The sequence below is a fragment of the Panthera pardus genome, unplaced genomic scaffold (genome assembly GCF_024362965.1).
Source record: "Panthera pardus isolate Hobbes unplaced genomic scaffold, ASM2436296v1 HiC_scaffold_6, whole genome shotgun sequence".
NCBI lineage: Eukaryota > Metazoa > Chordata > Mammalia > Carnivora > Felidae > Panthera > Panthera pardus.
This window is the reverse complement of record NW_026526991.1, coordinates 10,356,179-10,382,588: the sequence shown is the minus strand read 5'-3', so window position 1 is coordinate 10,382,588 and position 26,410 is coordinate 10,356,179. Positions and strand designations below refer to the sequence as shown.

At 57.6% G+C, this 26,410-nt stretch overlaps 2 protein-coding genes across 10 annotated transcripts in view; one reads left to right on the top strand and one right to left on the bottom strand.

The window, feature by feature from the left end:
- Positions 1-8,778, top strand: part of SBF1 (SET binding factor 1) — a 30,085-nt gene extending 21,307 nt beyond the window's left edge. For all 3 annotated transcript variants that reach the window (XM_019447310.2, XM_019447309.2, XM_053895563.1), the window contains 6 exons: positions 29-259; positions 4,755-4,862; positions 4,951-5,162; positions 5,845-5,932; positions 6,035-6,166; positions 6,254-8,778. In XM_019447310.2, coding sequence (XP_019302855.2) covers positions 29-259; positions 4,755-4,862; positions 4,951-5,162; positions 5,845-5,932; positions 6,035-6,166; positions 6,254-6,352 — 870 coding nt within the window. In that variant the 3' untranslated portion in view covers positions 6,353-8,778. The remainder of the gene's footprint in view (positions 1-28; positions 260-4,754; positions 4,863-4,950; positions 5,163-5,844; positions 5,933-6,034; positions 6,167-6,253) is intronic.
- PPP6R2 (protein phosphatase 6 regulatory subunit 2) overlaps positions 8,718-26,410 on the bottom strand; it is an 82,750-nt gene continuing 65,057 nt past the window's right edge. For 3 of the 7 annotated variants that reach the window (XM_053895564.1, XM_019447312.2, XM_053895566.1), the window contains 17 exons: positions 26,018-26,131; positions 24,002-24,128; positions 22,860-23,012; positions 20,033-20,236; positions 18,824-18,888; positions 17,046-17,161; positions 14,591-14,676; positions 14,104-14,184; positions 13,641-13,738; positions 13,154-13,211; positions 12,811-12,935; positions 12,471-12,634; positions 11,888-12,053; positions 11,714-11,802; positions 11,021-11,183; positions 8,966-9,226; positions 8,718-8,883 (listed from right to left, as the gene is read on the bottom strand). In XM_053895564.1, coding sequence (XP_053751539.1) covers positions 8,832-8,883; positions 8,966-9,226; positions 11,021-11,183; positions 11,714-11,802; positions 11,888-12,053; positions 12,471-12,634; positions 12,811-12,935; positions 13,154-13,211; positions 13,641-13,738; positions 14,104-14,184; positions 14,591-14,676; positions 17,046-17,161; positions 18,824-18,888; positions 20,033-20,236; positions 22,860-23,012; positions 24,002-24,128; positions 26,018-26,131 — 2,122 coding nt within the window. In that variant the 3' untranslated portion in view covers positions 8,718-8,831. The remainder of the gene's footprint in view (positions 8,884-8,965; positions 9,227-11,020; positions 11,184-11,713; positions 11,803-11,887; positions 12,054-12,470; positions 12,635-12,810; positions 12,936-13,153; positions 13,212-13,640; positions 13,739-14,103; positions 14,185-14,590; positions 14,677-17,045; positions 17,162-18,823; positions 18,889-20,032; positions 20,237-22,859; positions 23,013-24,001; positions 24,129-26,017; positions 26,132-26,410) is intronic. The other 4 variants (XM_019447314.2, XM_019447313.2, XM_053895565.1 and 1 more) reach the window with 4 other exon arrangements.

Here is a 26,410-nt window from a genome sequence, read left to right as displayed (position 1 = left end):
CAGCTCCTCACGCCGGACCCACCCCCAGGTCCTGCGGCCCTACAGCAACGTGTCCAACCTGAAGGTGTGGGACTTCTACACCGAGGAGACGCTGGCCGAGGGCCCGCCCTATGACTGGGAGCTGGCCCAGGGGCCCCCTGAGCCCCCAGAAGAAGAGCGGCCCGATGGGGGAGCCCCGCAGAGCCGGCGTCGTGTAGTGTGGCCCTGCTACGACAGCCGCCCCCGAGCCCAGCCAGATGCCATCTCGCGCCTCCTGGAGGTGTGTGCAGCCCCCTGCCCTCCCCCCACCCCACACTGGGTCGTGTCTGCGGGCACTGATGTCCAGTGGCCATTGTCCGGGACTCCTGGGTCTTAGGGCACAGCTTCTTTGCTCTGGGCCCAGGCGCTGTCTCTGATCACCCATGCAGTCGACCCTCAGGGACCACGGGTTTTCCCAGGGACCGTTCCTGCCCTCCCTCAGACTGCTGCGCCTGTTCCCTGGGTGCACCTGGCTGTTGGCCACAACCCAGGCCCAGCCTGCCCCACGCACCCCAGCGCCAGCAGTTCTTTGGCTTCTCTCTGGCCCCGTGGGCCTGGAAGCTTGGGGTTGACGTTTAGGGTCTCTCTCGCCTTCCCTCTGCTGTTCTCTGCTGTTGGGCCTCAGGAGTCAGGATCCCCCCAGGGCAGAGGCGCCCTGGGAGAGGGAAGAGAGCCCTGTGAGATAGGCTGTGGGGCTGTGGGTGTGAGGCCTGAGGTGTGACAGCGGGTGGCATCCAGCTGCCAGAGTGCTCCGTGGCGGGCCTCACACCCAGGACACAGGATCTGCATTCCGTTCCCGTCCACTGGCTGTGTAGCTCTGGGCAGGGGGGGTGGGAGGATTACCTAAGCACTTTGGAGCTGGTTTCATTCTGGGAAGAGGATGTCGACTCCTGGCCGTCGGGGAGACGGTGAGGTGTGAACAAAGTAACGTATGTCAATCCAGCACCCGGCCTGGCCTAAAGGCACCTGTCACCTGGGGTTTGCGGGAACACAGGGTCATGGTTTAGTGGACAGAGGCGACCCACAGGCACAGAGAGCAGAAGAGACCCTCTTTATCTCTGGCGACACTCGTGGTCTTGGAGCCTGATGCGAATCGTGCTTAGCTTCCTTACAACCAGCGTCGTGTGGCCTGTCATCGTCTATACTTTTAATTCTGACTGGTCTGCGTCTTAATGTTTAAGCTCAGTGTCTTGTACTCAGCATGCGGTGTTATTTTTATCCAATCTGACAGTTTATTGAAATTTTTAGTATCTTTACACAGCTATTGACATGGTTGGGTTGAGGCCTAACTTCTTTTTTTTTCTTTTTTCTTTTTTTTTTTTTTTTAAGTAATCTCCACACCTAATGCGGGGCTTGAACTCCTGCTGTTTTTTCCCTCGTAACAATTGATCATTTTACAGTATTCGGCCACCTCCTGTGCTCCGCTTTTGAGCTGTACCTCCCTGTGTTCGTTTTCGTGGCCGTCAGCGTCCGCAGGTACAGTCTGTCTTGGGTTGGCTGTGCCACCTTCTACACGGGACGTACAGGAGTGCCGCCCGCTCACCCCCTTCTGTCCTCACGTGTTTTTCTTCCACATATGATGGAAGCACATGGTGCATACTGTGTTTTATGTAGTCAACTTTGTTTTGAAGAAAATTAGAAAATGAGGAAAAAGCCTTCTGTATTTGCTATTTCCAGTGTCAATCTGACCTGGTTTCATTTCTCTCAGCCCAAAGAACTTCGGGCATTTGTGGTGACGCAGGTCTGCCGGTGATAGTTCCCTCAACTTCTGTTTACCTGGAAACGTCTGTGTTGTGTCTCTGTTTTGAAGGTCTCCAATGTACTTTATTTCTTCAGTCACGCCGTATTTTAATAGGTGCACAGTGCTTTTGCTTGGCATCGTTTACAGGTTGGTTCTGCAACAATCCAGTATCCCGCCAGCTGGGACAGTTACTGATCCCTCCCTTCCTGTGGTTCCGTCCCTCTCTCTCTGGTCGCCGTATGCACCCGCACGGCAGAGCGGCTGCACTAGCTGACGCCGAATTACCACGTTTGCCATGGAACCAGCTGTCCATTTCTGCTGGCTCTGCCTTGCCATTGTCTGCCGGACGCTTTGACCTTGGAGACAACTTAGTGCGCTTTGGCCAAAGAAGGGAGAGAGACATCGAGAAGCTGAGGCCAGATCTGCGGCAAGTGGCAGCCCAGCCTAGCAGAGAGCTCGGAGAAGCAAAATGGGTTTTGGCTCTGGGCCTGTTGTGTCCTTATTTTTTTATGAAGTTTTCTTTATTTATCTCTACGTCCAGCACGGGCCTCAAACTCACAACCCCAGATGGAGTTGTGTGCTGCTCTGCCTGAGCCAGCTGGGAGCCCCTCATTTGGGGTTTTTCTGTTCATCCTGCTTGGAGCTCTTTCAGCTTTTTAGATCTGTGTGGGATGATAGTTTCCATCAAATTTAATGCATTTTAGGCTATTTTTTTTTTTTTAATGTTTATTTTTGAGAGAGAGGGAGAGACAGAGACAGTGTGAGCAGGGGAGGGTCAGACAGAGAGGAGACACAGAATCCGAAGCAGGCTCCAGGCTCCAGGCTCCGAGCTGTCAGCACAGAGCCCGACGCGGGGCTCGAACCCGCGAACTGCGGAGATCGTGACCTGAGCCAAAGTCAGACGCCTCAGCCACCCAGGCGCCTCAAGGCTATTATTTCTTTAAAAGTTTTTTCTGCACCATGTCTCCCTCCTTTCCTCTGGGACTTGATTGTCCCATTGGCCCCTGAAGCTGTGTTTTGTTTTTTCCTTCTGATTTTTTTTGTCTTTGCTATTCATTTTGAATGATTTCCACAACCCTACCTTCAAGTTCACTGCTCTCTTCTAACGTTTAGTATCTACTTACATTTAATATTCACCTAATGAATTTTTCATTTTAGATATTTTCAGCCCCAGAATTTCTATTTGCTTCTTTTTTTAAATATAGTTTCTATTCCCTGTAGAGATTCTCGTCTGCTCAACCATTGTGTCCATCTTTTACTATACATCTTAAACATATTTATAACAACTGTTTTGAATTTCTTACGTGGTAATTCCAGTACCTGTTTCTTTTCTGGGTCTGTTTCTTTCAACTTTTCACCTAACTATGGACCTCATTTTCCGGTCTTTTTGTCTAATAATTTTTTTTGTAAGTTTTTTGTAATTGGGGATTCTGCATTGTTGAGGATCAGGATTATGTGGTCTTCCTTTAAAGCGTCTTGAGTTTTATTCTTGCATTCAGTTGATGAACTTGTGGGTCACTTAGATCTTTTTTTCAAGGGTTGTTCTTCGGCTTTATTAGGGCAGTTCCAGAGAAGCTCTCCTCCTTGAGTTAGAGGAGGCCGACTCAGACATGGCCTCTCCAGGGTTTCAGTTAAAGGTTTGGGATCTTCAGCGAGGGTATCCACTCTGGCTGTTGGGAATCCCCGGCATCTTCCTGCAGGTTGTGTAACCTCCAGAGTTTGGATTTAGCTCACAGCTTCCTATAGCTGCTCTCTGCCAGGCCTTGTGACATCTTGCCTGGCACCTGACAGTTTACTTTGGCCAAAGGCTCCAGGAGGCCTCTGGATTTCTAGGGTTCCTGCTCTGTGTGCCGCTCCTTCCCCTCTCACATGCCACCCTGTAGACCCATGTGTGTCAGCATCCCCAAGCCCCACATCTCTGCCTCCTTAACTCAGGACGCAGTGCTCTGCTTGGGCTCCACCTCCTGGCATTCTGGCCAGGCAAAGAGCTAGAAGATTATAGGGCTCCCTGGTGTGGTCCCATCCCAGGGTTTCAGTGCTACACTGCTGACTGTCCAACATCTGTAAACGACTTCCTGTTCTTGTCCAGTTCTGTAGCTGCTCATGGCAGGAGGATTAGCCAAGGACTGAGTCACTGTGTCGTGGCTGAAAATGTTGTCACCTGGCAATGACATTCTTGCTCTTTTGAAGAGAACATAGCTTTTTTTTTTTTTTTCTGGCTGGTTTTGGGATTTTCTTTTTGCTTTTTAGCCATTTTTCTCTAATATCCAGGAGTGTGTGTGTGTGTGTGTGTGTGTGTGTGTGTAGCTTATCTCGTTTGGGGTTTGTAGTGCTTGGTTATTATGTTGCTTGTTGCCTCCTGCTAGTTTTGCAGAAATAGCTTTTGTTGTCTCCAAATAACTGTTTTCTTAATTTTTATTTTTTTTAAATGTTTATTTTTGAGAGAGAGATTGATTGGGGGGCGGGGGGGGGGGGGGAGGGTTGGATCCCAAGCAGGCTCCATACTGTCTGCACAGAGCCCGCCGTGGGGCTTGAATTTATGAACCATGAGATCATGACCTGATTCGAAATCAGGAGTTGGATGCTCAACCGACTGAGCCACCCAGGTGCGCCCAAATCATGGTTTTTGCCCATCCCCCTACCCTTAACCCACTTAGTGCTCCAGTCTGTCACTTCACTTTCTTGTTTTCCATGATTATGTCTTTTCATGTTTCAGTCTGGATATTGTTTTTTGATTTTTTTTTTTAACGTTTGTTTATTATTGACAGAGACAGAGCATGAGTGGGGGGAGGGGCAGGGAGAGAGGGAGACACAGAACCTGAAACAGGCTCCAGGCTCTGAGCAGTCAGCACACAGCCCGACGCAGGGCTCGAACTCACGGACAGCGAGATCATGACCCAGGCTGAAGTCAGACGCTCAACCGACTGAGCTACCCAGGCGCCCCCAGTCTGGATATTTTCTTCTGAATAATTTTAGTTCTCCAACTCTCCCCCAGGAGCTACAGCGGCTGGAGACGGAGCTGGGGCGACCCCCTGAGCGCTGGAAGGACACCTGGGACCGGGTGAAGGCTGCACAGCGCCTGGAAGGCCGGCCAGATGGACGTGTGAGTGGGCGTGGGTGGCCAGGGTGAGCTTGCTGTCAGGACAAGTGGAGGCCACCGGCCCTGACACAGGCCCTCTTCCTGCCCCCAGGGCACCCCCAGCTCCCTGCTGGTGTCCAGCGTGCCCCACCACCGCCGCTCGCTAGGTGTCTACCTGCAGGAGGGGCCTGTGGGCTCCACTCTGAGCCTCAGCCTGGACAGCGACCAGAGCAGCGGCTCAACGGCATCCGGCTCCCGGCAGGCCGCCCGCCGCAGCACCAGCACCTTGTACAGCCAGTTCCAGACAGCTGAGAGTGAGAACAGGTGTGAGCACACCTCCCACCTCCCGCGTCAGCGTGGGGTCCTCCGCGCTGGGGGCTCTGGGTGCTGGACAGCTCTCAGATTGGGGGTGGGAGCCCCTGGGGAACTGTAGCCCTTTCTTAGGTGGATCTGTGGGGGGCGCCGTAACAGTGGCCGAGCACAAGCTGACAGTTGCTAGGGAAAAGCGGGAGGGCTTAGAAGGGGTTTGGGCCATAGAACCAGTCAGTGAGCACAGCTGAGCCATGGCGGCTGCAGAGGAGCAGAGGGGCAGCGGCTGTGGGGCACCTGTGAGGGTAGGCAAGGTACCGGGTGAGGTTGGGGCCTGGCAGACCGCATCCTACTTTCCAGGCCTGGAGAGGGGGGCCCTGTTGCTACAGTTACCTCCCCAGACCTACCTGCTACATGTGGGGCTGCTGCTCTGAGGTCCTGATGCGGGACCCTCTCTGGTGTCGGTCATGCCAGAGGTGAGGGGTGGGGGGCTGCTTTTCCATCTCCTTACTAGGAACAAACCCAAGGCTGCTTCGTGGCCTTCCTGGCCAGTCCAGCCTTGGGGCTCTTTGGGGGCAGGAGCCTTGGTCTTGCTTCTGGGGCTGGTCTGGTTCGAGGGTTGGGGTGGGAACTGCTAGTGTCTGGGCTTGTCCAGGCCCTCATGGCCAGCCAGTCCCTGGTTCTGCTGTGAATTCAGGTCCTACGAGGGTACCCTGTACAAGAAGGGGGCCTTCATGAAGCCCTGGAAGGCCCGCTGGTTCGTTCTGGACAAGACCAAGCACCAGGTGAGTGGTCGGTGGGCTGGAGGGGGGGCGGAAAGAGGTTAGCAGTTCGGGAGAGGGAGGGGCTGTGCCCTGACTTCCTGCTCTCCCCACCCCACCCCTCAGCTCCGCTACTATGACCACCGTGTGGATACGGAGTGCAAGGGTGTCATCGATCTGGCCGAAGTGGAAGCAGTGGCTCCTGGCACTCCTACCATGGGGGCCCCCAAGACCGTGGACGAGAAAGCCTTCTTTGACGTGAGCTGTGGCCAGGGCCCAGGGATGGCGGGGGGCGGGGTGCTCTGTGGGGGTGGGACTGTGGAGTCAGCAACCCGCCATCCCCAGGTGAAGACGACGCGTCGCGTTTACAACTTCTGTGCCCAGGACGTGCCCTCAGCCCAGCAGTGGGTGGACCAGATCCAGAGCTGCCTGTCAGATGCCTGAGCCCAGCTCTGCCCCGGCTGCTCTGCGTCCAGCCGTTAGAGACCACTAGGGGTGGGCAGGGCCCCCCGGCCATGTTTACAGCCCCCACCCTCGACAGTATTGAGGTCCCGCCCCCAAACTTATGTGTACAGTCCCTGCCAGCTCCCGCCCCCTGCCCGCCCCCGCCCACCTGGCCAGCTCTAACTTATTTTGGAGTTATGGGTGAGCGCCGGCCGGGAGGCGGCCATGGTACAGCCCTTGCGGCGGGCCTGTAAATAGACCGCTCCTGCCCAGCCCCCCTGCCCGTCAGCGTGCTGGTCCCAGCTGGCCAACCGCAGGCACCCTGTTCCTAGAACCAGAGTCTATAAAGAGAGAAACTAACACCACCACATGCCTGTGTGTCCTCGCCCTGCCCAGAGCACCGCCACCCGCCACCCACTCGGTCCAGGACCCAGGGCCACCGTGTGGGGGCCGAGTTCTGCTGCTAGGGAATCCATGGCCCTGGGGGTGGAGGCAGCTTCATCAGGGCCTAGCTTGGTGCCCAGTCACCCTCAGGGGTGGCCTTGGGGCTGGCACAGCCGAAGAGAAAGACACCTCCCCCGTCCCCACCCAAGCAGCCCTCAGACAGAAGGTGGCCATCTAGAGGTGTGACGTGAGGAGGGCAGGAGTTCACTAAGGGGAGCTGGTATCGGCCATTTGTGTGGCCCCCAGAAGGCTGTCCGGAGAGCAGAGTCAGAATGGCTGGAGGATGGGTGGCTGAGATTTGTTTGTTCCCTGATCAGATGAGAGTCGATGGGAGGGAATCTGGGAGGGAGATCCTGAGGAGTGGGGGGCTCCTTATGTTTGGGGGGTGGGGGCTCTGGGAAGTTTGCTCCAGATGCCTGCCCACCCCCTTCCCTGCACCCTGGCCTCTGTCCGGGGCATGATGGGTGCCACTGTGATCACTCTCCTCCTTCCCCACACAAACGTGAGTCCCACCGGGACCAGAGCCCTACCTGTACCAGGTGCCTGTCAGGTGGGGTGTGTGGGATTGGGGTGTAGGTGTCACATAAGCCAAGAACATTCCACAGTGGTCTGGGACGGTGGTGAGTCAGATTCCCAGCCAGAGGGGCTGGTGGTGTGGAGGGGCCTGACAGGTGGTAGGTAGCACCTGTCAGGTGGGAGGTGAGCAGGTGTGGACACAGGCACAGGAAGGACCCACTGGTGGTATCAGGTGAGTTGTGAGGAGAGCCCCCGGGTTCTCTCTGGGTCACATAGTGGATAGCTGTTGGACTAAGGTTCCCAACACCCAGGAGATCCACACCTGGGGTCCTGTGCCTGCCTGATTTCACACGGAGGCTGTCTCAAGAGAGGAGGTCAGAAGTCACCAAAGCAGGGGCCACAGGGCGAGGTCAGCGCAGGACCACAGCTGCTTAGGAGGAATGGAGGCACTGATGAGTACACAGACCCACATCCAGGCCCTCCGTGACCAGGGAGGCCCTGCTGGCTGCCCCCGCTGCCTGGCTGGTGAGGACCAGGTGGCCCTTCGGTCGGCTGTAGGCAGAGCCTGTTTTACAAAGAAAAAAAGCTCTCAACTTGCATCAGTTCTGAGACACTACTGCCAACGCGGGGCGGGGGCGGAGGCAGCAGTGACCCCCCTGCTGCCGGCCAGGCTAGGGCTCCAGGGCCTACGGCTGAACAACACACAGGTTTGTCAGTAAGAATAATAACACAGCTTTTATTGGGAGTTGGGGGTCTCGGGTGCCCTGTCAGATTATCAGAACATTAAAAATGGACTCAACATAAAATAATCCTGCAGACCCCTCCAGGACAGCATGGCCTGGCCCTGCCCTCCCCGACAGGTGCACCACCCCCCCCCCCCCACCCCACCTGGCGTCGCCGAAGCCAGTCTCTGCACCCCCTGTGCCCCTATCCTGCACGCCCATGGCCAGCCCCTGCCAGGTGCCCCAACTGCCCACCGGGCCGTGAGGGTCTTATTTTAAGGCAGTCAAATTTCGCAGCCTGGCTCAAGGCCGGCTCCCAGGGCCACTGGGCAGCTAAGACCCTGTCTGGCCAGTCCAGCTCCAGACCCACATTTGTCCCCAGAGCCAGGGAGACCCTTCGTTGTGGCTGGACACAAAAGTGCAAACACGTGGCTCTTTCCTGCGTTTGTTTAAAAAAAATAATAATCAGTAAAAACCGAGGCTTAGAGCCTGTGACGTCCATGCCCGTCGTGGCCCTCAGTCCGCACGGTGTCTTGGGGCTCTGGCCCCTGGCTCCCGCCGGCAGAGCGCACATCTGAGGCCTTATTGCTGTGCGCGGAGCTGGACTCGCTGGACTCGAGGCCCACGTGGGGTCAGGCAGGAGAGACGCAAGCTGGGCTGTCCAACTGGTTCCAACTGCCAGCTTTACCAATGCAGCATTTATTTTAAAATAAAATTAAATTAAATTAAAAAAGACAAATTGCATCACCAGGTAGTTTTCTCGATTAAGGGCGCGCCACGGCTGAGCAGCAGCAGCATCACACGGGGCCGTTCAAGGTGGCTCCTGCAGGTGGTGGTGCGTCCATCTTCCTGCAGGAAGACGAGTGGGGGGTTAGAGCCCTTGGTCCCAAGGGTCCCGTCCGGTCCCCTTCCCCCAGCCTGACCGGCTCACCTGTCTTTTGTCGCTGTCCCCAGGATGGCTGCTGTGCATGTGGATGGGGCTGCAGTGGTGATGGCCGCTACGGGCCCTGTTGGAACCGCCCCGCTCAACACAGGAGCAACTGGCAGGGCAGCTGGGGCGGGACTGGCCTTGCCCGGCGCCGTGGTGGCCGCCACAGCAGCCTCAGGGGGGACAGCCACAGCTGGGGGGAAGGTTGCTTCTGCAGGTGCAGGGGAGGTGGGGTCTGACAGCGTGCTGGCGGTGCACTCAGCCCTGTACGGCAGACACAGGCTCCAGTTACCTGGGCTCTGGGTTCCAGTGTGGTTCTGCGCCCCCCCCTCCCCCCACCACCACCCAAGTTCCACAAACACCAGAGATCACCTGCCTGTCCACCGAGACCTCAGACCTTCCAGGTAGTGCTTGCCCTGAGCTGGTCTCTCTCCAGACAGCTCCCCACCCCCGGTATGCAACATGCTCCCCTCAATACTTCCAGCGACCCTCACTAACTGCACCACACCCAGCCCACTTGAGAGAGCCCATGGGGGGCGCCTGGGTGGCTCAGTCGGCTGAGCGTCTGACTTCGGCTCAGGTCATGATCTCACAGTTTGTGAGTTCAAGCCAGGCTCTGTGCGGACAGCTCAGAGTCTGGAGCCTACTTCAGATTCTGTGTCTCTGCCTCTCTCTACCCCTCCCCTGCTCACTCTCTGTGTCTGTCTCTCAATAATAAATAAATGTTAAAAAAAATTTTTAAAAGGCAGCCCATGGGCCATGTGCCCAGAAATGGTCCCTCCTGTAACTGGAAAGGTCAAGAACCAGTGGCCTCAGGACACCAGCCCCAGTGCCGGGCTCTGGTCTTCACAGCCCTTCTTGCTGCAGCCCAGGAGAGCGAGCCCATGGCTCCTCCATTCAGCCCACACCTGCCCAGTGCTTGCTTCAATTACGTATAAGGTCAGCTCCAACCGTACAAGGACCCCTGGGAGCCGGTGAAGGTGGGGGAGCCACGGGCAGCATAAGAAACGCCCTACATTAAAGCCTGGTGACCAGGTGTTGGCCTAGGTGGGCACAGCCTGAGGGCTCACCCACAGGCAGGCTGGGACCAGAGTCCTGCAGGCAGCTCCGGAAATGGCCCACTTGCTTTCAGAACATAATTTGCTTCTCAGAGCAAAGCTGGTTTTTAGGCAGGGAAGTTAGGAAAAGAGGAAGAGGCTTTGAGACTTGCAATGATTCTGCACTTTGAGAAGGAATTAAACCCATTCAAGAACCATGTATGCCTTTAACCCAAGGATCACCACTCAGGGGCCTGGGGCCCTGCCTCCTTGCCTGGCCCCGCTGGCTCCTAGCTGTGCCCCCTGAGGGACAGGCCTTATTGTCTGGGGTCCTGAGAACGAGCATGCTGTGAGCCAGAGCTGGACCGCCACCAATGGGATGGACTGAGCCCCAAACCTGCGGGACCACCAGGGCTGGGGCAGCGGGCTGGGGGGTAGGGGGAAGGAGACTCCACGGCTGTTCCCACTGTCACACATCTGGTCCTTGTCCTCTCCTGCTGGGGGACTGCCCCCCCCCCCTCGCCCCTGTAAACTTCAGCTCCACCATCCTTCTCTTTCAAGTGCCCCACTGGCCCCCAGTTCCCTATTTTCACAGCTCCTTATGCAGCTTGCCTCCCCACCGTGCCCAGCCAGGAGGGGTCTGTCCATCCAATGACGGATCCCAAAGGCCTGGGCCTTCCTGTGGGTGAAGGAGGGATGCGTGCAGGGGAGCTTGCAGGGAGGATGCCCCCAGTCAGGACTCCTGTGACCCAAGGACGTCCTCAGAGACCCTCCCTCCTGCCTGAGAGGCCACGGCCCCTCCCCACCATCTGGGGCAGCCCCATCCCCAAGTCCCCAAGGCGGGACATTCAGCCCCTGTGCTCTCCCTGTGTGAAGAAAGCATCCCTGACCCCGAGCTTCCACTTAGACGAACAGGCATCCCTACCCACCCCCCACCCCCCAAAAGTCAGCATCCTCAGGGTCACAGGGCCAGCAGGGCATTAGGTGAGCAGAGTGCTGGGGACCTAGGGACCCTGCACACCTGGGGACTGATGCAGGCAGCAGGGGGGTCTCCCGGCTGGGACCCATGCTGACAGTCTCCAAGGCACCTGCCATCTTCTGCTCATCCTCAGTGTTGTCGGAAACCACTGGGGGTGCCTTCCTGGTGACACACGCGTTCCAGGCACATGGGGAAGCTGGGCCTACTACAGGATAGGGAGCTGAGGACGGAGGGGCCGCAGGGGCCGCAGGGCGCGGTCTCAGGGTCCTTAAGCCCACACGTGCATCTGTGTATTTACAGGAACTGTACAAAGGGGCTCTCCTCCCCCAGGCCAGGAGGGCCCCCACTTAGCCCTGTGACTTCTAACTCCCTCTCGGTGTGGCTCTGATACCCTGTGGAGCTTCCAAGCCTGTCTGATGAGGGGCACAGGGTCAAGGACCTTGAACAGGCCCCATAACGGCCACTGAGGTGGCACAGTGCACTCAGGTGACCTGCATGGAGAAAGCAAGGCCTGGGGAGACTGGCCTGGGTTGGGAAGGCCCTCACTGTCCGCCAGAGGCCCTGGCAGCACAGATGGGTGCAGGCCAGTGACATGCACACCCCGAGGGCTACCCGCCCTATGCCTGGGCCCTCTGGGAGATGTGCAAACCCCAGTATCACCAGGGGGACAGGGAGCCACAGTGGGGTCTTGGCTACATCCTCCCACTGCCTGTGCTCAGAGCCCCTCCTACTCACGGGTCCTCTCTGGGCCCTGGGTCAGGCTATCCTGGGCACCGCCGTGGCCCGTGTCCACCGGGGAGCTGCACCTGGGCCCCGACTCGGAGCTGTGGAAGGCAAGGCTGAGCCCCGGCCAGGGAGATGCCACCCCCAGAGGCAGATGGGGTGACCTCCTGGCCCGCCCCACCTCACCAGCAGAAAGGCTGGAAGTCGGTGAACTTGGCCCAGCCTTTTTCCTCCAAAGCCGAAGGGCTGGGGGTGCTGGATGCCCACACGCCGGAACCCACATCCACCGCCACTCCTGGAACCGGCACTGGCGAGTTCACCGTCTCCTCAAATACTGCCCACGAGGCGCCTGCTGGGGGGAGACACAGCCGTCCAGGCAGCCCTGACCCACAGGTGAGTCCCACCTGCCTTCACAGCCCTGGGGCTCCGCAAGAAGTGCCGCAGGGCATGCCTTCCCCGACAAGACCAGTGGACACCGGCCGGCCACCAGCCATGGCAATGTGGCAGAGTGACCTCGACAGGGGGCAGGGGGGCAGCCAAGATCTGGGCCAAAGCATCTGCTACCAATCCTGCATTGGCACAGCTGGGGGTTGTGGGGACACTGCTGCCTTCTGGAGCATCACCTGCAAGCTTGGGCACAGAGTCTGCAGACAACAGACAGCAGGCCCACGGCAGAACACCCCCCACCACCACCACCATGCACAGGCCAGGGCCTGTGTCCCTGCCCAAGTCCCCTGCCCAGCCTGAACCCTGTGTCCCCAGCATCTACCTTCTGAGCCACCCTCCAAGCGAGGACCTTCCTTCTGGGCTGAGGCCAGAGGGGCACCTGCCAGAGCCACATCCTTGTCTGCTTCCAAGCCCTCCTTCCTGTCCTGGCCTCCACGCTCCAGGCCATTCTTTGAGCAGCTCTCTGAGGTGTGAGGGCCCCCAAACCTGGGGAAAGACACATGGTCAGAGCAGCCACCAGCCAGCACCAACATGGGGTGCCCCAGAGTGTCCCCTCTTGTGCACCCAGAACATCGTGGCTGGCGTGGGGCTGGGAGTGCACACACAGCCTTCTGGGACCTCTCTGCCTCAGGAGGCTGGAGGAGGACAGGTGGGCCTCACACCTGGCTCTAGCCGTCACTCGGGCAGTGCAGTGCGTCTCCTTGTCCTCCCAGATGTCATCCTCCTCATCATCGTCAAAAGGCTGGATGTGGTCACTGCAGCAGGCCTCAAACAGAGCTGCGCTGGGCTGCAGGCAACATCACCCACATAGTGGCAATGGCTCCGGGAGGGGCTGAGCCAGACAGGGGGGGCATGGGATGGGGGGTTGGGCTCCCAGAGGGGCTGAGTCAGACAGGGGGATCCCAGGATGGGGGGCTTGGCTCCACAAAGCAGCCCTGTGTCCCCATACTGCCCACCCACCAGTGTCCCCATCCACTTCTAATGAGCATGGAGCTGTGGACTCACACTGTCCTCGTCAGCATCGATGCTGAAGTTTATCTCAGCAATCCTGTCGAAGGGAGCACTGCAGCAACAAGGGACATGGTCAGCATGGGGCCACCTGGGGCTTGCCCTGCAACCATCCATGCCCTGATGCCCCGGGGACATCCACCTGTCCCCTTGAGTGTAAGTAAATGGGGGCCTCGGACAAAGGGGGCAGCTCTCCGTCCTGCCTCCCTCCTCACACTCACTCGTTTTCCACCCAGGCCCCTCTGTCCCTGGTCTGCACGGTGACAATCTGCCTCCCCAGAGGGTGTTGCAGCCCAGCCCCTCCTGCAGGCCTGGAACCTGGTCACAATGGGCAGAACCCAGCTCCTTTCCAAGAGGGACAAGGTGGTGGGAGATGGTGAAGGCTCAAATGTGGGATGTGGTGACAGGAGGGAGGCACCCAGGTGACAGGATCCCAGGTGGGGTGGACATGGTTTAGGGGCCAGAGAGCATGATGGGAGCTCACTTGACACTGTCATCCTGGTCTGCAAACTCCTCGTCATTGAAGCCAAACTGATCCACGAAGGTGGCTGTCATCTGCTGGACCTGGTACTCGGAGAAAGCCTGGCGGGGAGGGGGGCGCAAGGCGGCCTCAGACGGAGCTGCTCCCAGAAAAGCTCACTCTGCTGCTTCACGGGGTCCTCCCAACCGGATGACATGCACGCAGGGTCGCGTCCAAAGAGCCTCGTTTACTTTAAAGGTCATCCACCGGGTCCCCAAGGGTCTCATCGATGTGGCTCTGGGGGTTCCCCCCTCATTAAGGGGCGAGGGTGCTGCACGTCTGGCCCCTCCCCTGCTCGAGCCTGGTGCGTGGGGACAAGCACACTCCCCTGGGCTGTTTCCCGCAGCAGCCTGGCAACGCCCTGGAGACTGAGCGCTGCCAAGGGCGGGAAGGGCTGCCTGAGCTTGTGCAGAGCGGCCACACGCACCTGCTGCAGGGACAGCTCATTAGGGAAAACGCCCTCCATGTCCTCATCCTCACTCGAGGGGTGAAGGTGGTGGGTGCTTACCTGAAACAGCCAGAGTGGGTGGACGTGAGCCCCCGGGGCTGCTGCCCCCTCGCCCCTCCCCTTGGTGTAGGGCACACCAGGCCTCGGGAATCAGGAGCCCTCGAGAACACACTAGGGCTCCTGAGGGGACAGGGAAGGGTCAAGGGGCCAGGCCGGCTCTGCTGAGGCTTTAGGGGGCCACTGGGGCCCGAGGCAGGACAAGTCGGTGTTCAGGACACAGAGGCAGAGACCACTGCACGCATTCAGGGCCGTGTGGACGGACGGACACACACACACACACACACACACACACACACACACACACACACACCCCACCACCCCCCCACCCCCCGCCGCGCCACCGGACAGGAAGGCATGGCCGCAGCACCAACGGATGCCGTGCCACGGGAACAGCTGAGCCCCTCACCAGGTCCACAGCGTTCCTGCGGTTGGTCTCCGCCAGTGTCTCCTCCACGAAGTTCTCCCAGCGCCCACGGCAGTCCGCAGGGAGCCCTGCAAGGGAGCACCATTGCTTAGCCCTGGGACAGCGCCACTGTGCTCAGGCATGGAGGGCCCAGAGGGGACGCCTGAGGGCCACCGGAAGGGAGGCCTAGGCGGCCAGGGGTCCTGCAGGACCTCGAAGGCGCTCACAGGAGAGGGCCTGAGCTCAGCGGGCATCTTGGCACACAAGCCGACCTCAGGAGCCCCCAGGTGCGAAGTGAGCATGGGGACCACTGCTGTGCGGATCTCCCTCTGCCGTGCGGATACCACTGCAGCTGTATCTCCCTCTCCGCCCATCCCCCCAACCCCTCAGTGCAGCCCACAGGCCTGTGGGGGCCTGTTTTCTGGAAAGGTCAGAGCCCCAGAAAGAGTCACAGTCCAGAGCAAGTGAAGACCACAGCAGAAAGCTCCTTGCTCACCTCACACACCCCAAACTGCACCCTTCCTAGGGAGCCTCCCTGGGTCCACACACCCTTGTCACAGGTGCCTGACCTCGGCCTGTTGGCCACCGACCAAGTACACTCCCCTGCTTCCATTCTGGAGGGCCACCCAGAGCTTCCTGGACTCACCCCTGGAGCTGTGCCACAGGGACCACAGCAGAGACTCCCTGAAGGGACAACCAGGCAGCCAGTGTGGCAGGCCCACCGGTCTAAACCGGCGGGGACCACACCTGCCACAGAGCTGACCTAACACTGGCAGCACAGCTTCCTCTGCTGCACGATGGGGGAGGAACCCTAGCACCCCCCTATGCTCCAGGATCACGGCACCGGTGGGGGTCCTGCCAGATGGAGTTCACTCCTTTGTGCAAACACCATCCACTGCGCCCAAGCATCCCACGTGGGGCTGAGAAGACGGTCCTGGTCACGAAACTGGTGTAAACACCGCCCCCAGGGCCTTGAGGGATCCTGTCCTCTGCCCACCTTCAGCTCCCTGGACTCACTAGTGCACTCCATCCACCTGTCCAGCCCTGACCTCCCAGTGTCTCTCAGCACGCTCTTCAGGCCGGTCTGGGCATCGTCCTCCCCAGGGGAGCCACACGGGCCCTTCTGACCTGCCCACCTTCCTGTCTGAAGCAAGACTCCTTTGGGCCCTCCCGGCTCTGCTCAGGAAGCCTGGTGGCCAGGAGTTGCAGACCACGGCCAGGATGTGAGAGGGCGTGGGTGGTGGGACCCCAGGTCGGGGCAGGGGTGGCCCTGGAGCCCGAGGCAGGAGAAGCCCAGGATGGCGGATGTCTCAGGCTGAGGGCAGAGGGGAGGACTGACCAGAGGAGGGGCTGCCTCTGCTCAGGTCCGAAAACCTGTTCTTCAAGAAGAGAGGCCACCTTCCCCAGCTCCCCAGACTTGTGCTAGAAAGGTCTGCAAAGCTGCCTGAGTTCAGAGACAAGCTGGACTGTGGAGCGGGAGGGCAGTGTTCGGGCGGGACTCGGGTGGTCCCTGAGCAGCAGACACAGGGGAGAACTTGTTGACACCTGAGCTGCTGAGTGCAGGCACCTGACAGGGCTGCTGGGCACAAGGATGCCCTCCACAGAGGTCTGTTCAACAGAACTGACACCTGGGACCCAGGCCCACCCTGAGAGAAGATCCCATGTGGGAAAGCAAGCAGACTGTCCTGTACCAATGCAGTTACCGCCTGCTGAGGGGGGCCAGAGGGCAGGAGACGAGCAGGAGACGGGGGCAGGGGGCTGGGGGCTGAGGGCAGAGGCAGGGGGGCAAGAGGCAGGGAGCAGAGTGCAGAGGCAGGGGGCAAGGGGCAGAGGCAGGGGGTAGGAAGCCGGAGGGCAGAGGCAGGGGGCTGAGGGCAGAGGCAGGGGGAAGGAGGCAGAGGGCAGGGGCAGGTGGCAGAGGCAGGGGGCAGAGGATGGGGGCAGGAGGCAGAGGGCAGGGAAAGGGGGCAGAAGCAGGGGGCAGGAGAGAGGGGGCAGAGGCAGGGGACGGAGGCAGGAGGCAGAGGGCAGAGGCAGGGGGGGAGGCAGAGGGCAAGGGGCAGAGGGCAGGAGGCAGGGTGCAGGAGGCAGAAGGCATAGGCAGAGGGCAGGGGGCAAAGAGCAGAGGCAGGGGGTAGAGGGCAGGAGGCAGAGAGCAAAAGCAGGGGCAGGAGGCAGAGAGCAGAGGCAGGGGGCGGAGGCAGAGGGCAAGGGGCAGAGGGCAGGAGGCAGAAGGCATAGGCGGGGGCAGAGAGCAGAGAGCAGAGGGCAGGAGACAGATGGCAGAGGCAGGAGGCAGGGGACAGAGAGCAGAAGCAGGGGGCAGGAGGCAGTGGAAGGGGGCAGGGGACAGAGGCAGGAGATGCGGCAGAGGCAGGGGGCTGAGGGAAGGGGCAGGGGACAGACCCAGAACGGGGCTCCTGCTGCCAGGAGGGCAACAAGGGCAGGACGGGCTCACCTCGGATGACTTCGCTGATGTGGGTCTGCATGGGGCCCCTCTCCAGGTTCTGTACCACCGCATTGGCAATCCGGGTAAGGTGGCCCATGTTGCCTCTCCTCATGCCACCCGCTGCCCTGAAAGTGAAGGGCAGCATCAGGGGACCACTAGGTTTTCTTCACTGTGTCCATCAGGGCCCTGGCCTCGCCCCTGCTCCCAGCCCTCCCTGTCCCCCCCACTCCCCTCACCCCACGAATCCCACCTGCAGGACACTTATTTTTCCAGAGCACCTGCTACAGGCCAGCCAATCACTCCAATCTCACTACAAGGAGTGCTAATGAGGCAGACACCGCTCCTACCCCCAACGTAGAGACCAGAAACCGAGGCAGCCATGGGGCCTGCATACCAGCAGGGCCTGGTGGGCCTCTGCCCACCCCACAGGGCTGGTCCGATGCTGCGCCCCTCAGCCCACATGCAGACACCTCTGCCCTGTCCTGGCTCCCAGAGGCCCTTCCAGCTCCACCCAGAGCCGGCTGACCCGAAGGAACACCCAGTGGGGCAGAAGAGGTTCAGAGACCCCAGTACAGTGCATTCCTGCCACGGGTGCTGACCAGCGGTGGGTGGCAGGGGAGGGCAAGGGGAGTCAAGAACGGACACGGGACTGGGACCCAGAGCCAGGCAGGGGCTGCTCCACATGGGCAGTGGCTGGGAGCTGGCCTGTCGCTGCCTGGCTCCCCGGGTCTGCAAACTGCCTCCTTTGCTGAGTTCTACACACTCTAAGGCCTGAGTCCCGGCTTCCGTCCACCTTCCCACCCCACGCTGCCAAGCACACACAGCTTCACGTTCAACCTCTCCTCCGTCACATGCGTGACCCAACACAAGGGCAAATCTTTAAAGCCCCTTGTGCTAGGAAGGCGTTAAATGCTCAGAGGGGACAAAGTCACTTTCGACCATGTTCTCTGTCCTAAAAGCCTGATGGTGCCCAGAAGAGGAAGCAAAGGTGGGCTCCTGAGTCAGTGAGCCCAGCCTGGCAGAGGAAGGGGTCAGGAGGGAGCCTGGAGGGACAGGCCCGCGGGGAGGCCTGTGTGCAGCCTGCTGTGAGTCCCAGCCTCTGTGGCATCGTGGGCCCCTCATTGAAAGGAGTGAGCCACCCACCGTGACAGGCACCGTGTGCACCAGTGCACAAGAGGGACAAGAGCAAGCTGCCCATGGGGCTTCAGTGGTATCACGTGGGCCAGACCCATGGAAGGACAGATGACCCCGTCCCACATGTTGCACGTATTCTGCAGAGGACACAACCTGGTGGGGTAACAGCAGGATGCGAGCCATGAAGCGGGTGAGATCAGAGCCCCCCAGAAGCAGCAGTGGGCAGGGTGGAGCGACGGCAGGGTGTGGGCAGGGCTGTGGGCAGGGGCAGCCCACACAGGGACCTGGATGGTTGAGACTTAGGCAGTGGGAAGACCATCTGTGTGTTCCAAAAAGATCCCAGCTGCTCAGGGCGCGAGAGGCCGGTGGGGCAGGAGAGAAAGCAGGAAGTAGCCCAGATGCACTGCTGAGGGTTCAGGGCTTAGCAGAAGCAGCTGGTGGCGGGGATGGGGAGATGGGAGGACTGAGGACACACTGTGAGTGGAAGGCTGGGGTCCCTGCTGACAGGCCGGGTGGGGCAAGGAGAAGAGTGGCTCTGCCTGTCTCTCCTGGGCACCCTAGGCCTGCCCCTCCCTGGCCAGCACTTCCAGGTTCCCCACCGGAGCCGCACACCAGCCCCTGGGGTACCCCCTACAGCTCCCGTGGGTCCTTACTGTGCGTGATCATTGGCTTCCCAGGCCTCCAGGATCCGCTGGACCAGGCAGCACTTCTGGAACAGCTAAGGGGACAGGTGACCCCAGTCAGGGTCTGCAGGGCTGCACACTGCCCTCTACCCGACCCTGGACCGTGTGGGTTAGGCTGGCAGCAAGCAGGCACATCAGCGCAACGTCCCCAATGCCTCCCTACAGTCCAAACAGGAGCAAAGGTGCTGCCCGGGCCCCATAGGGCCACCCAGCTCCGCTCCTTCCCCTTGGCCGCCTCCCACCTTCTCTGTCCAGAAGCAAGGATTGGGCCCAAGTGCCTCCTCTGGCCTCTGGGCCTGGACGCCATTTCCTGTGCCTCTGCATGTGTTCTTGGACCCACCTCACACCCCACTCCATACAGGGCCTCCTCATCTGGGTGAGGGTCCCCCACTCACTGGTGTCAAGGCACCTGCCCCCAGCTGTGTACCCCCTGGGCTGCTGTCCAGCTCAGACCTGCACGACGCAGGCCTCTCTGGTCAGACACTTGTGTCCCTCCTGTCTGAGCCTCACAGACAGCCTGAGGGTCAGAATCGTCCCCCCCCCCCACCCCTGCAGTCCCCAGCCTCCCCAGGGAAGCACGAACCAGTGGGCTCCCCGACTCGAGAAGAAGTGACCGTGCCCACCTCCTCGTGGCACCCACCCACCCACACGCCTGTTTCCTCTCCTCCTCAACAAACACTTGTTAACATCACTCTTGTCAGCTGTTTAGGGCAGAGGCGACACAGACACGGACACCAGGCAAGAGCTATGGGCAGTCCCAGAGGGGAGACTCCCGTGAGACACTCATGGGCCAGCATGGAAGTGCCAAGAAAAAGGCAAGACTTTCCTTTCACAGGGTCCACAACCCCAGAATGTTTTCCCCTGAGACTTCGACACATTCTCTTTCCTGCACACTTTCCTTCACGGCCTTGTCATGACGGCAGCAGACCCCGGGGCTGCATCCAGATGCTCTGGCCCCCTCTGGTGAGCGTGGCCCACCGCAGGGCCCGGCCCTCGGCTCCCTGGCAAACAGGGACACTTTCTCCATGACTCTTTGTCTCACAGTGGAGGGAGGGCAGCGCACCCACGTCACGGGAGGCTTAGGGGGCAGCCACAGTGCGGATATCCACACAGGGCGGGGCTCAGCTCGCAGCGACAGGAAGGGCGCACAGCAACACACAGGACGCTGGCTGGACTTACGTGGGTCACCATTGTGTTCTCAGGGCGGCTGGCAGCAGGCGGGGGGGCCTCTGGGTCCCCGCTTCCGGGCAGAAGCTCCGCCCTGCCCTCCAGTCCACTGGCTTCTGCCCGGTCCTCGCGGGCAGCATGGGAGAGAATAGCGGCTATGCATAGTTCCACTTGGAAGTGCAGGAAGTTATTCCAGGTGTACTTAAAAAACAGGTCCTGAGTAAACAGAGGACAGAGGAAAGTCCTTGGACGGGTTTTCTCCCAGCAGCAGGACCACGGAGGCGAGGGGATCGCTGTCGTGGTAGTGCACCGTTCCCACACGCTGTCCCCTGACCACGTGGGTGGCCAGGCGGGTGCTGACGGTACCCCCTTGAGATGGTCTCTCTGTTTGGAACCTTGACAAAGGGCCACCCGCCCTTCTGTCTCATCAATCTCTGCTCTCATCTGAACACACCCTGTGCTGGGCTTATCTTTTTGTCCTTAACTTAGAAGTTTAACTCATCACTTTTTAGCCTTTTTTCTTTCCCAAGCGTACTTTTCCTGTGGTATCCACTTCAAGTACATGATACACATTTTGCTATGTAAATGTTTATTATTCTGCCTTTACGATTTTGTCTTGACCCATGAGTTACTGGAAGTACATTAAATTCTCAAACACCCAGGGACTCTGTTCAGGAAGGGATGTGAAATCGAGAGGTGGACACTCCCCGAGGGAACCCAGTGAGGCCCAAACCCCAGCCAAGCCTAGAGGATGGCTGTGTCCTTCCCCTGGACCAGGGTGGGAACAGCAGTCTGCCTGTGACTCTCTGGTCCCGCAGGCCAGGGAGGAGGCACTGGCAAGGAGAGTGACAATGTGCCTGCCACACCGGTGAGGACGCTGCCGGTAAAATGGGGCAGCTACTACGGTAACCTGCTGCCTCCTCAAACAGACGCGTAGAATTACTGTACGACCCGCCAATCCCACTTCTTGGTACACACTCAGAAGAGATACGGGCACACCCATGTTCACAGCAGCGTATTCAAAACAGCCCAAAACTGGAAGTAACCCAAGTGTCTATCAACTAATGGCTCTGGACAAACACAATGTGGTCACTTCACACAATGGAGTATTATTCAGCTTCAAAAAGGACAGAAATCCTGCCACGTGCCACCACATGGATGAACCTTGAGGACACACTGCTGAGTGAAATAAGCCGGACACAAAAGGCTAAATCCTGCGTGGTTCCACTTCTGTAAGGTCCCTACAAGAGTCAGACTCAAAGAGACAGAAGGTATAGGGTGGCTGGGTGGCTCAGTTGGTTGTGTCCAACTTCAGCTCAGGTCATGATCTCATGGTTTGTGAGTTTGAGCCCCGTGTCGGGCTCTGTCCTGACAGCTCAAAACCTGGAACCTGCTTCGGATTCTGTGTCTCCTTCTCTCTCTGCCCCTCCCCCACTTGTGCTGTGTCTCTCTCTGTGTCTCTCAAAAATAAATAAATGTAAAAAATATAAAAAAAAAAAAAAAGAGAGACAGAAGGCAGATGGTGGTGGCTGGGGGAGGGGGAGGGGCAGGGGATAGACTGCTTACTGGTCAAAGTTTCTGTTTCAGAAGATGAGAAAGTTGCAGAAACAGAGAGTGGTAATGGTTATATAACATTGGGAATGTACTTAATTCTACTGAACTATACACTTACAAATTATAAAAATGATAAATTTTATGTTATATATATTTTACCACAATAAAATAAAAGCAAAAAAGGAGGGTGGGAGACACTTTTTTTGAAGAGAGGAAAAAGAAAGGAGGTCTTTCAAAAACGAAGCCCTGATCCGTATCTGGGATTTCAGCACAGCAATGCCCAGCTGACTCCCAAACCCTGTAAGAAACTGAGATATAGTCACTACTTCAGGCCTAGTTCCAAGGCTGCCCCCTTCTGGGATGAGAATTTTTTTTTAACGTTTATTTTTGAGAGAGAGACAGAGACAGAGCAGGAGCAGGGGAGGGGCAGAGAGAGAGGGAGACACAAAATCCAAAGCAGGAAGGATCCAGGCTCTGAGCTGTCAGCACAGAGCTCAACACGGGGCTTGAACTCCGGACCGCGGGATCATGACCTGAGCCAAAGTCTGATGCTTGACTGAGCCTCCCAGGCGCCCCTGGGATAAGAATTTAAATTAGAAAAGATTTCAGTTCTCTGGGAGTAGAGGCCCTAAGGCAAGGCAGAAGGGAAGAGGGAGACCGAGACCCCATGTGTTCACGGCGCACACCCAGGGGGCGCCCTCCCCATCAGCACCCACCTTCCGTGGCGGAGCCTGCTGCCCACAGCCAGTGCTGCTCTGCTATCCCTGCCTGCCTGACCGTCTCCCGCAGGCACCAGAGAGGTATCTGCTGAAGAGAGGACCACTTCCCACTGGCCTGGGCAAGAGCTGCTAGGGTGGCCTTCTACTGTGAGTGACCAGGATTTGCTCTTTCAGGACGTTTTATGTTGGAGAGCTATAATAAAAATTCTGTCTTGGGGAGAAAACAGGAAGGGGCTGGACTGTATTACCCCAGTCCCTCACAGTGGATTAGAAATCTGCCCTCTGCTTTCGGGGCAGTTCTCTGTAAGCCTACACCAAGGCCTATCCCACGGTCACTCGGTGTGCTTCACCAGCGACCTGTGCGGTCAACCCTGCGACAGGTCTGGGAAATGGTTTCTCTATACAGACTATGCTTGTTCCGGGCAGAACCTTGTCTGGATACTGAGGTCCAAATGCCTGCCCCTGACAGACCCCCGCCCAGTGCACCTGCCCTGTCTGCCCACCCCCCTGCTGACAGTGCAAGACACGCAGAGAGCCACCCAGGGCTGGCAGGAGCGCCCACTTACCAGCAGCAAGCCCATGGTGTTGAGCCGGCAGAGTTCCTGGTTGATGCTGGGCGTGTTCGTGTGCAGCAGTGCAGCCATGAGGCGGGCCCCGTGCAGACGGGCATTCCCCAAAGGCTCCTCCAGCACGCCAATGGTGGTCAGGATCGCTTTTTTCTACAAACACAAGAGCTCCACCCAGTTAGAGACCTGCAACCAGCATGGATGGCCGCTACTGGCTTCTCTTAGCTCTGGTGCTAACTGCTCAAAGGGCCAGGCCACTACTCCGTGAAGCGGCTCAGCCTGGGGAGGCATACGATGTGTGTGCGGAGGTTCCTCAAGCCAGTGTTGCCTATGAGAGGAAATAAGGGGTCAGCAGGGTTAGGGACCCCACCACTCCCTTCAGGGCCTCACAAAACAGTAAGTAATGGTGGTCTACTGTCCCCAGAAGCCCAGGGCTCTCTGGTCCCAGCAAACCAAGCAAAGACATGTGCATGTCAGGTTATGAGACATGTCCAACATGGGGCCAGCTCTCTGGGGGACACCGTGTCAGGACACCGAGCTAACAGACACCCCATGAACATACTTGAAGGAGACAAGTAACAGTTGGCCTCATCAGATTGGATGCCAGGGTTCTCTGACCCCACACACATGCAGCGTAATGTTTCATTAATGAAATGTTCCAGAATCCCTACCTTCATAGTGCAACAGATCATAGTAGGTGCTACGAAGCACCAAGGAAAGGGAAAGGGGCCCTGACGGAGGAGAGGGGCTCCACAGTGAGCTCCATGGTGGCTAAGCGACTGAGCCCTTCTCCGTGTGACCCAAGTGCTGCCTGGAGCTATTGAGCTGAGCAAAGGCCTCCCCTGGCATTTTCCCCGACCATTGGCCAGGTACCCCTGACTTGGAGGCCAGACCTACAGAAAACTTGGGCTCTCAGACGGCCCCTATTTCAGAGTGCAAGAGTCATCTGGGGGGCTGCAAAATGTCCTCCCCACCCAGCCTTACCTCAGAGAAGAGACGGACATTCAGCAGATGAGGGTATGGAAACATGCCTCTGGGATCTGTCTGGTGGCTCTCAAGTTGGGATGTCTGGTGGTCTACTTGCAAATCATCCTGCCTATAATGCCTGCATAGGGACCTAACAGCTGTTCGGGGTCACCCACCTTTGGCGGGCTGAGTAGAAGCTGGTGGAAGTCCTTCAGTCGTGGCTCAATGCCGTGCAGTATGCTGCTGCTGACGGTACACAGCCCTTCCAGTCCCTGAGAAAAGGAGTCCACCAAGCCCTCTGTCCTGTGGATGAGGACAGCAGATGGAGACACAGGGCATACACCCCCGTCCTCTGTCACACCTCGCCCCCCAACTTCTCCACCTATTGGCTCAAGAGTGGTTTGGTGGCTGGTACAGAGAGAAGAGAAAAGCAACAGTGGCCTTTAGAAAACATTCCCAGGTGATGGCCAAGGACAGCCTCCTCACCCCCACGGGGCTGGTGGCATCTCACACGCACCGGACCTACCTCTGGCCCCCACCTCTGGTTTTGGAAAATTCACCATTGTTCCTACTCCTTGATTGAAAAACAGGAGACAGGACTCCACATCGTCCCTCCAGCTTTTTCAAACTAATTTCTCTGAGATCTTTATTTAAATGCTTTTTCCAGTTATAAAAGTAATACGTGACCATTATAGAAAAACATTTTAAATACAAAAAAAGAAAAAAAAAGAATCAGCTGGCTCATCTCTGTTTTTATGTCTCATTTCCATGCTGTCCCTTTACTGCAGGCAAGGTTGGGAGAGGCCTTGAGAAGAACCCCCACATCCTACAGAAAAGGCCCAGGCTTCCAGGATTCACAAAGATTGAAAGAAAAAAAAAAATCAGCATTCTTGGGGTACCTGGGTGGCTCAGTCAGTTAAGCGTCCAACTTGGGCTCAGTTCACAATTTCATGATTGGTGGCATCAAGCCCCAGATCAGGCTCTGCACTGACACTGCAGGGCCTGCTTGAGATTCTCTCTCTCCCTCTCTCTCTCTCTGCTCCTCCCTGAGCATGTATGTGCTTTCTCGCTCTCTCTCTCAAAATAAACATTAAAAAAATCAATATCCTGATTGTCTAACTAGAGAAAACAATGATAATGTTATAATTCTATTTTTAGGTAATAAACTAATAGATCTGTATTGGATCCCAGAGAAAGAGAGCCAAAAACTGCTACTAATACCATACCAAGATTAACTCAATTTCTTGTCATTTCTTATTCTTTGGTTGTTGTTGTTGTTTTTTTAAATTTTTTAAAATGTTTATTTTTGAGAGAGACAGAGCACGAGCAGGGGAGGGGCAGAGAGAGAGAGGGAGACAGAATCCCAAGCAGGATCCAGGCTCTGAGCTGTCAGCACAGAGCCCAACGTCAGCGCGGAGCCCAATGCAGGGCTTGAACTCACAGACCGCGAGATCATGACCTGAGCCAAAGTCAGACGCTTAACCAACTGAGCCACCCAGGTGCCCTTTTTTATTGTTATCATTTTTTAAATAGGCTTCATGCCTAGGATGGAGCCCAATGTGGGGCTTAATCTCATGACCCGGAGATCAAGACCCCGAGATCAAGACCCTGAGCTGAGATCAAGAGTTGGATACTTAACTGACTGAGCCACCCAGGTGTCCCTATTGCTTTTTTTTTTTTTTTTTTTTTTAATTTTTAAAGTGCAGTTTATCAGTGCTGGGAGCTTCAATGAAGTCCCCTCCAGAAGAAATAAGAGAACTAGTCACCCTGGGAGACAGGCCACTACCACACCACATGACGGGACAGAACAGATCAGACACACACACACACACACACACACACACCTCGCAGCCCACACCCCCACACATTGGCGTGTACATACAAAAACCACTCACACAAACACACACACACACACACACACACACCACACCACATTTACACATCACACACTGGGACAGTCTATGGGGAAACCCACCGTTCATACCTATTCCACAGATACATCTATAAACACCTTGTAAGCTGGCGACATTGGGTACCTTCGGCCTGAGGCAGGAACATGACTGACGCCAAAGGTCAAGGAGCTGTAAGTTTATCTTTTCAAGAAAGAGAGTCTACCCATCATTAACAATTAGTTAAAAACCCCACACACCCAGACCACTCATCATATTCAAGCTCTCATGCGAGACACTCACCCAGCCCGCCTTGTTTCCAGCAAGGTAAGTAACACCTGAGTCCCACTAACGAGGCAGCTCTCAGTCTGGTCTCCATCAAACATGTTCTTCAGAAGCTGCTCCACACAGTCCTGCCTGTCAGACACACACAGAGGTCACTGCTGCTGGAGCAGACACACAGGCCAGCGTCCAAAGGACCGCCTCTCCTCTCTATAAACGAGCAACACCCTAAAACTCGAGCGGCTTCGCTTGGGCTTCAGGCTGGGCACCCAGGGTTCTCACGACGCTCCTGCCCCTGCTGGCCTAGAGTCACTACACATGCCAGGGGTCCCCTGGAGACCCCTCCTCCCATGAGAAACAGGCTCATCAGGTTAACTAGATGGGAGTACTTCACAGCCAGCTCATCAGAATCTG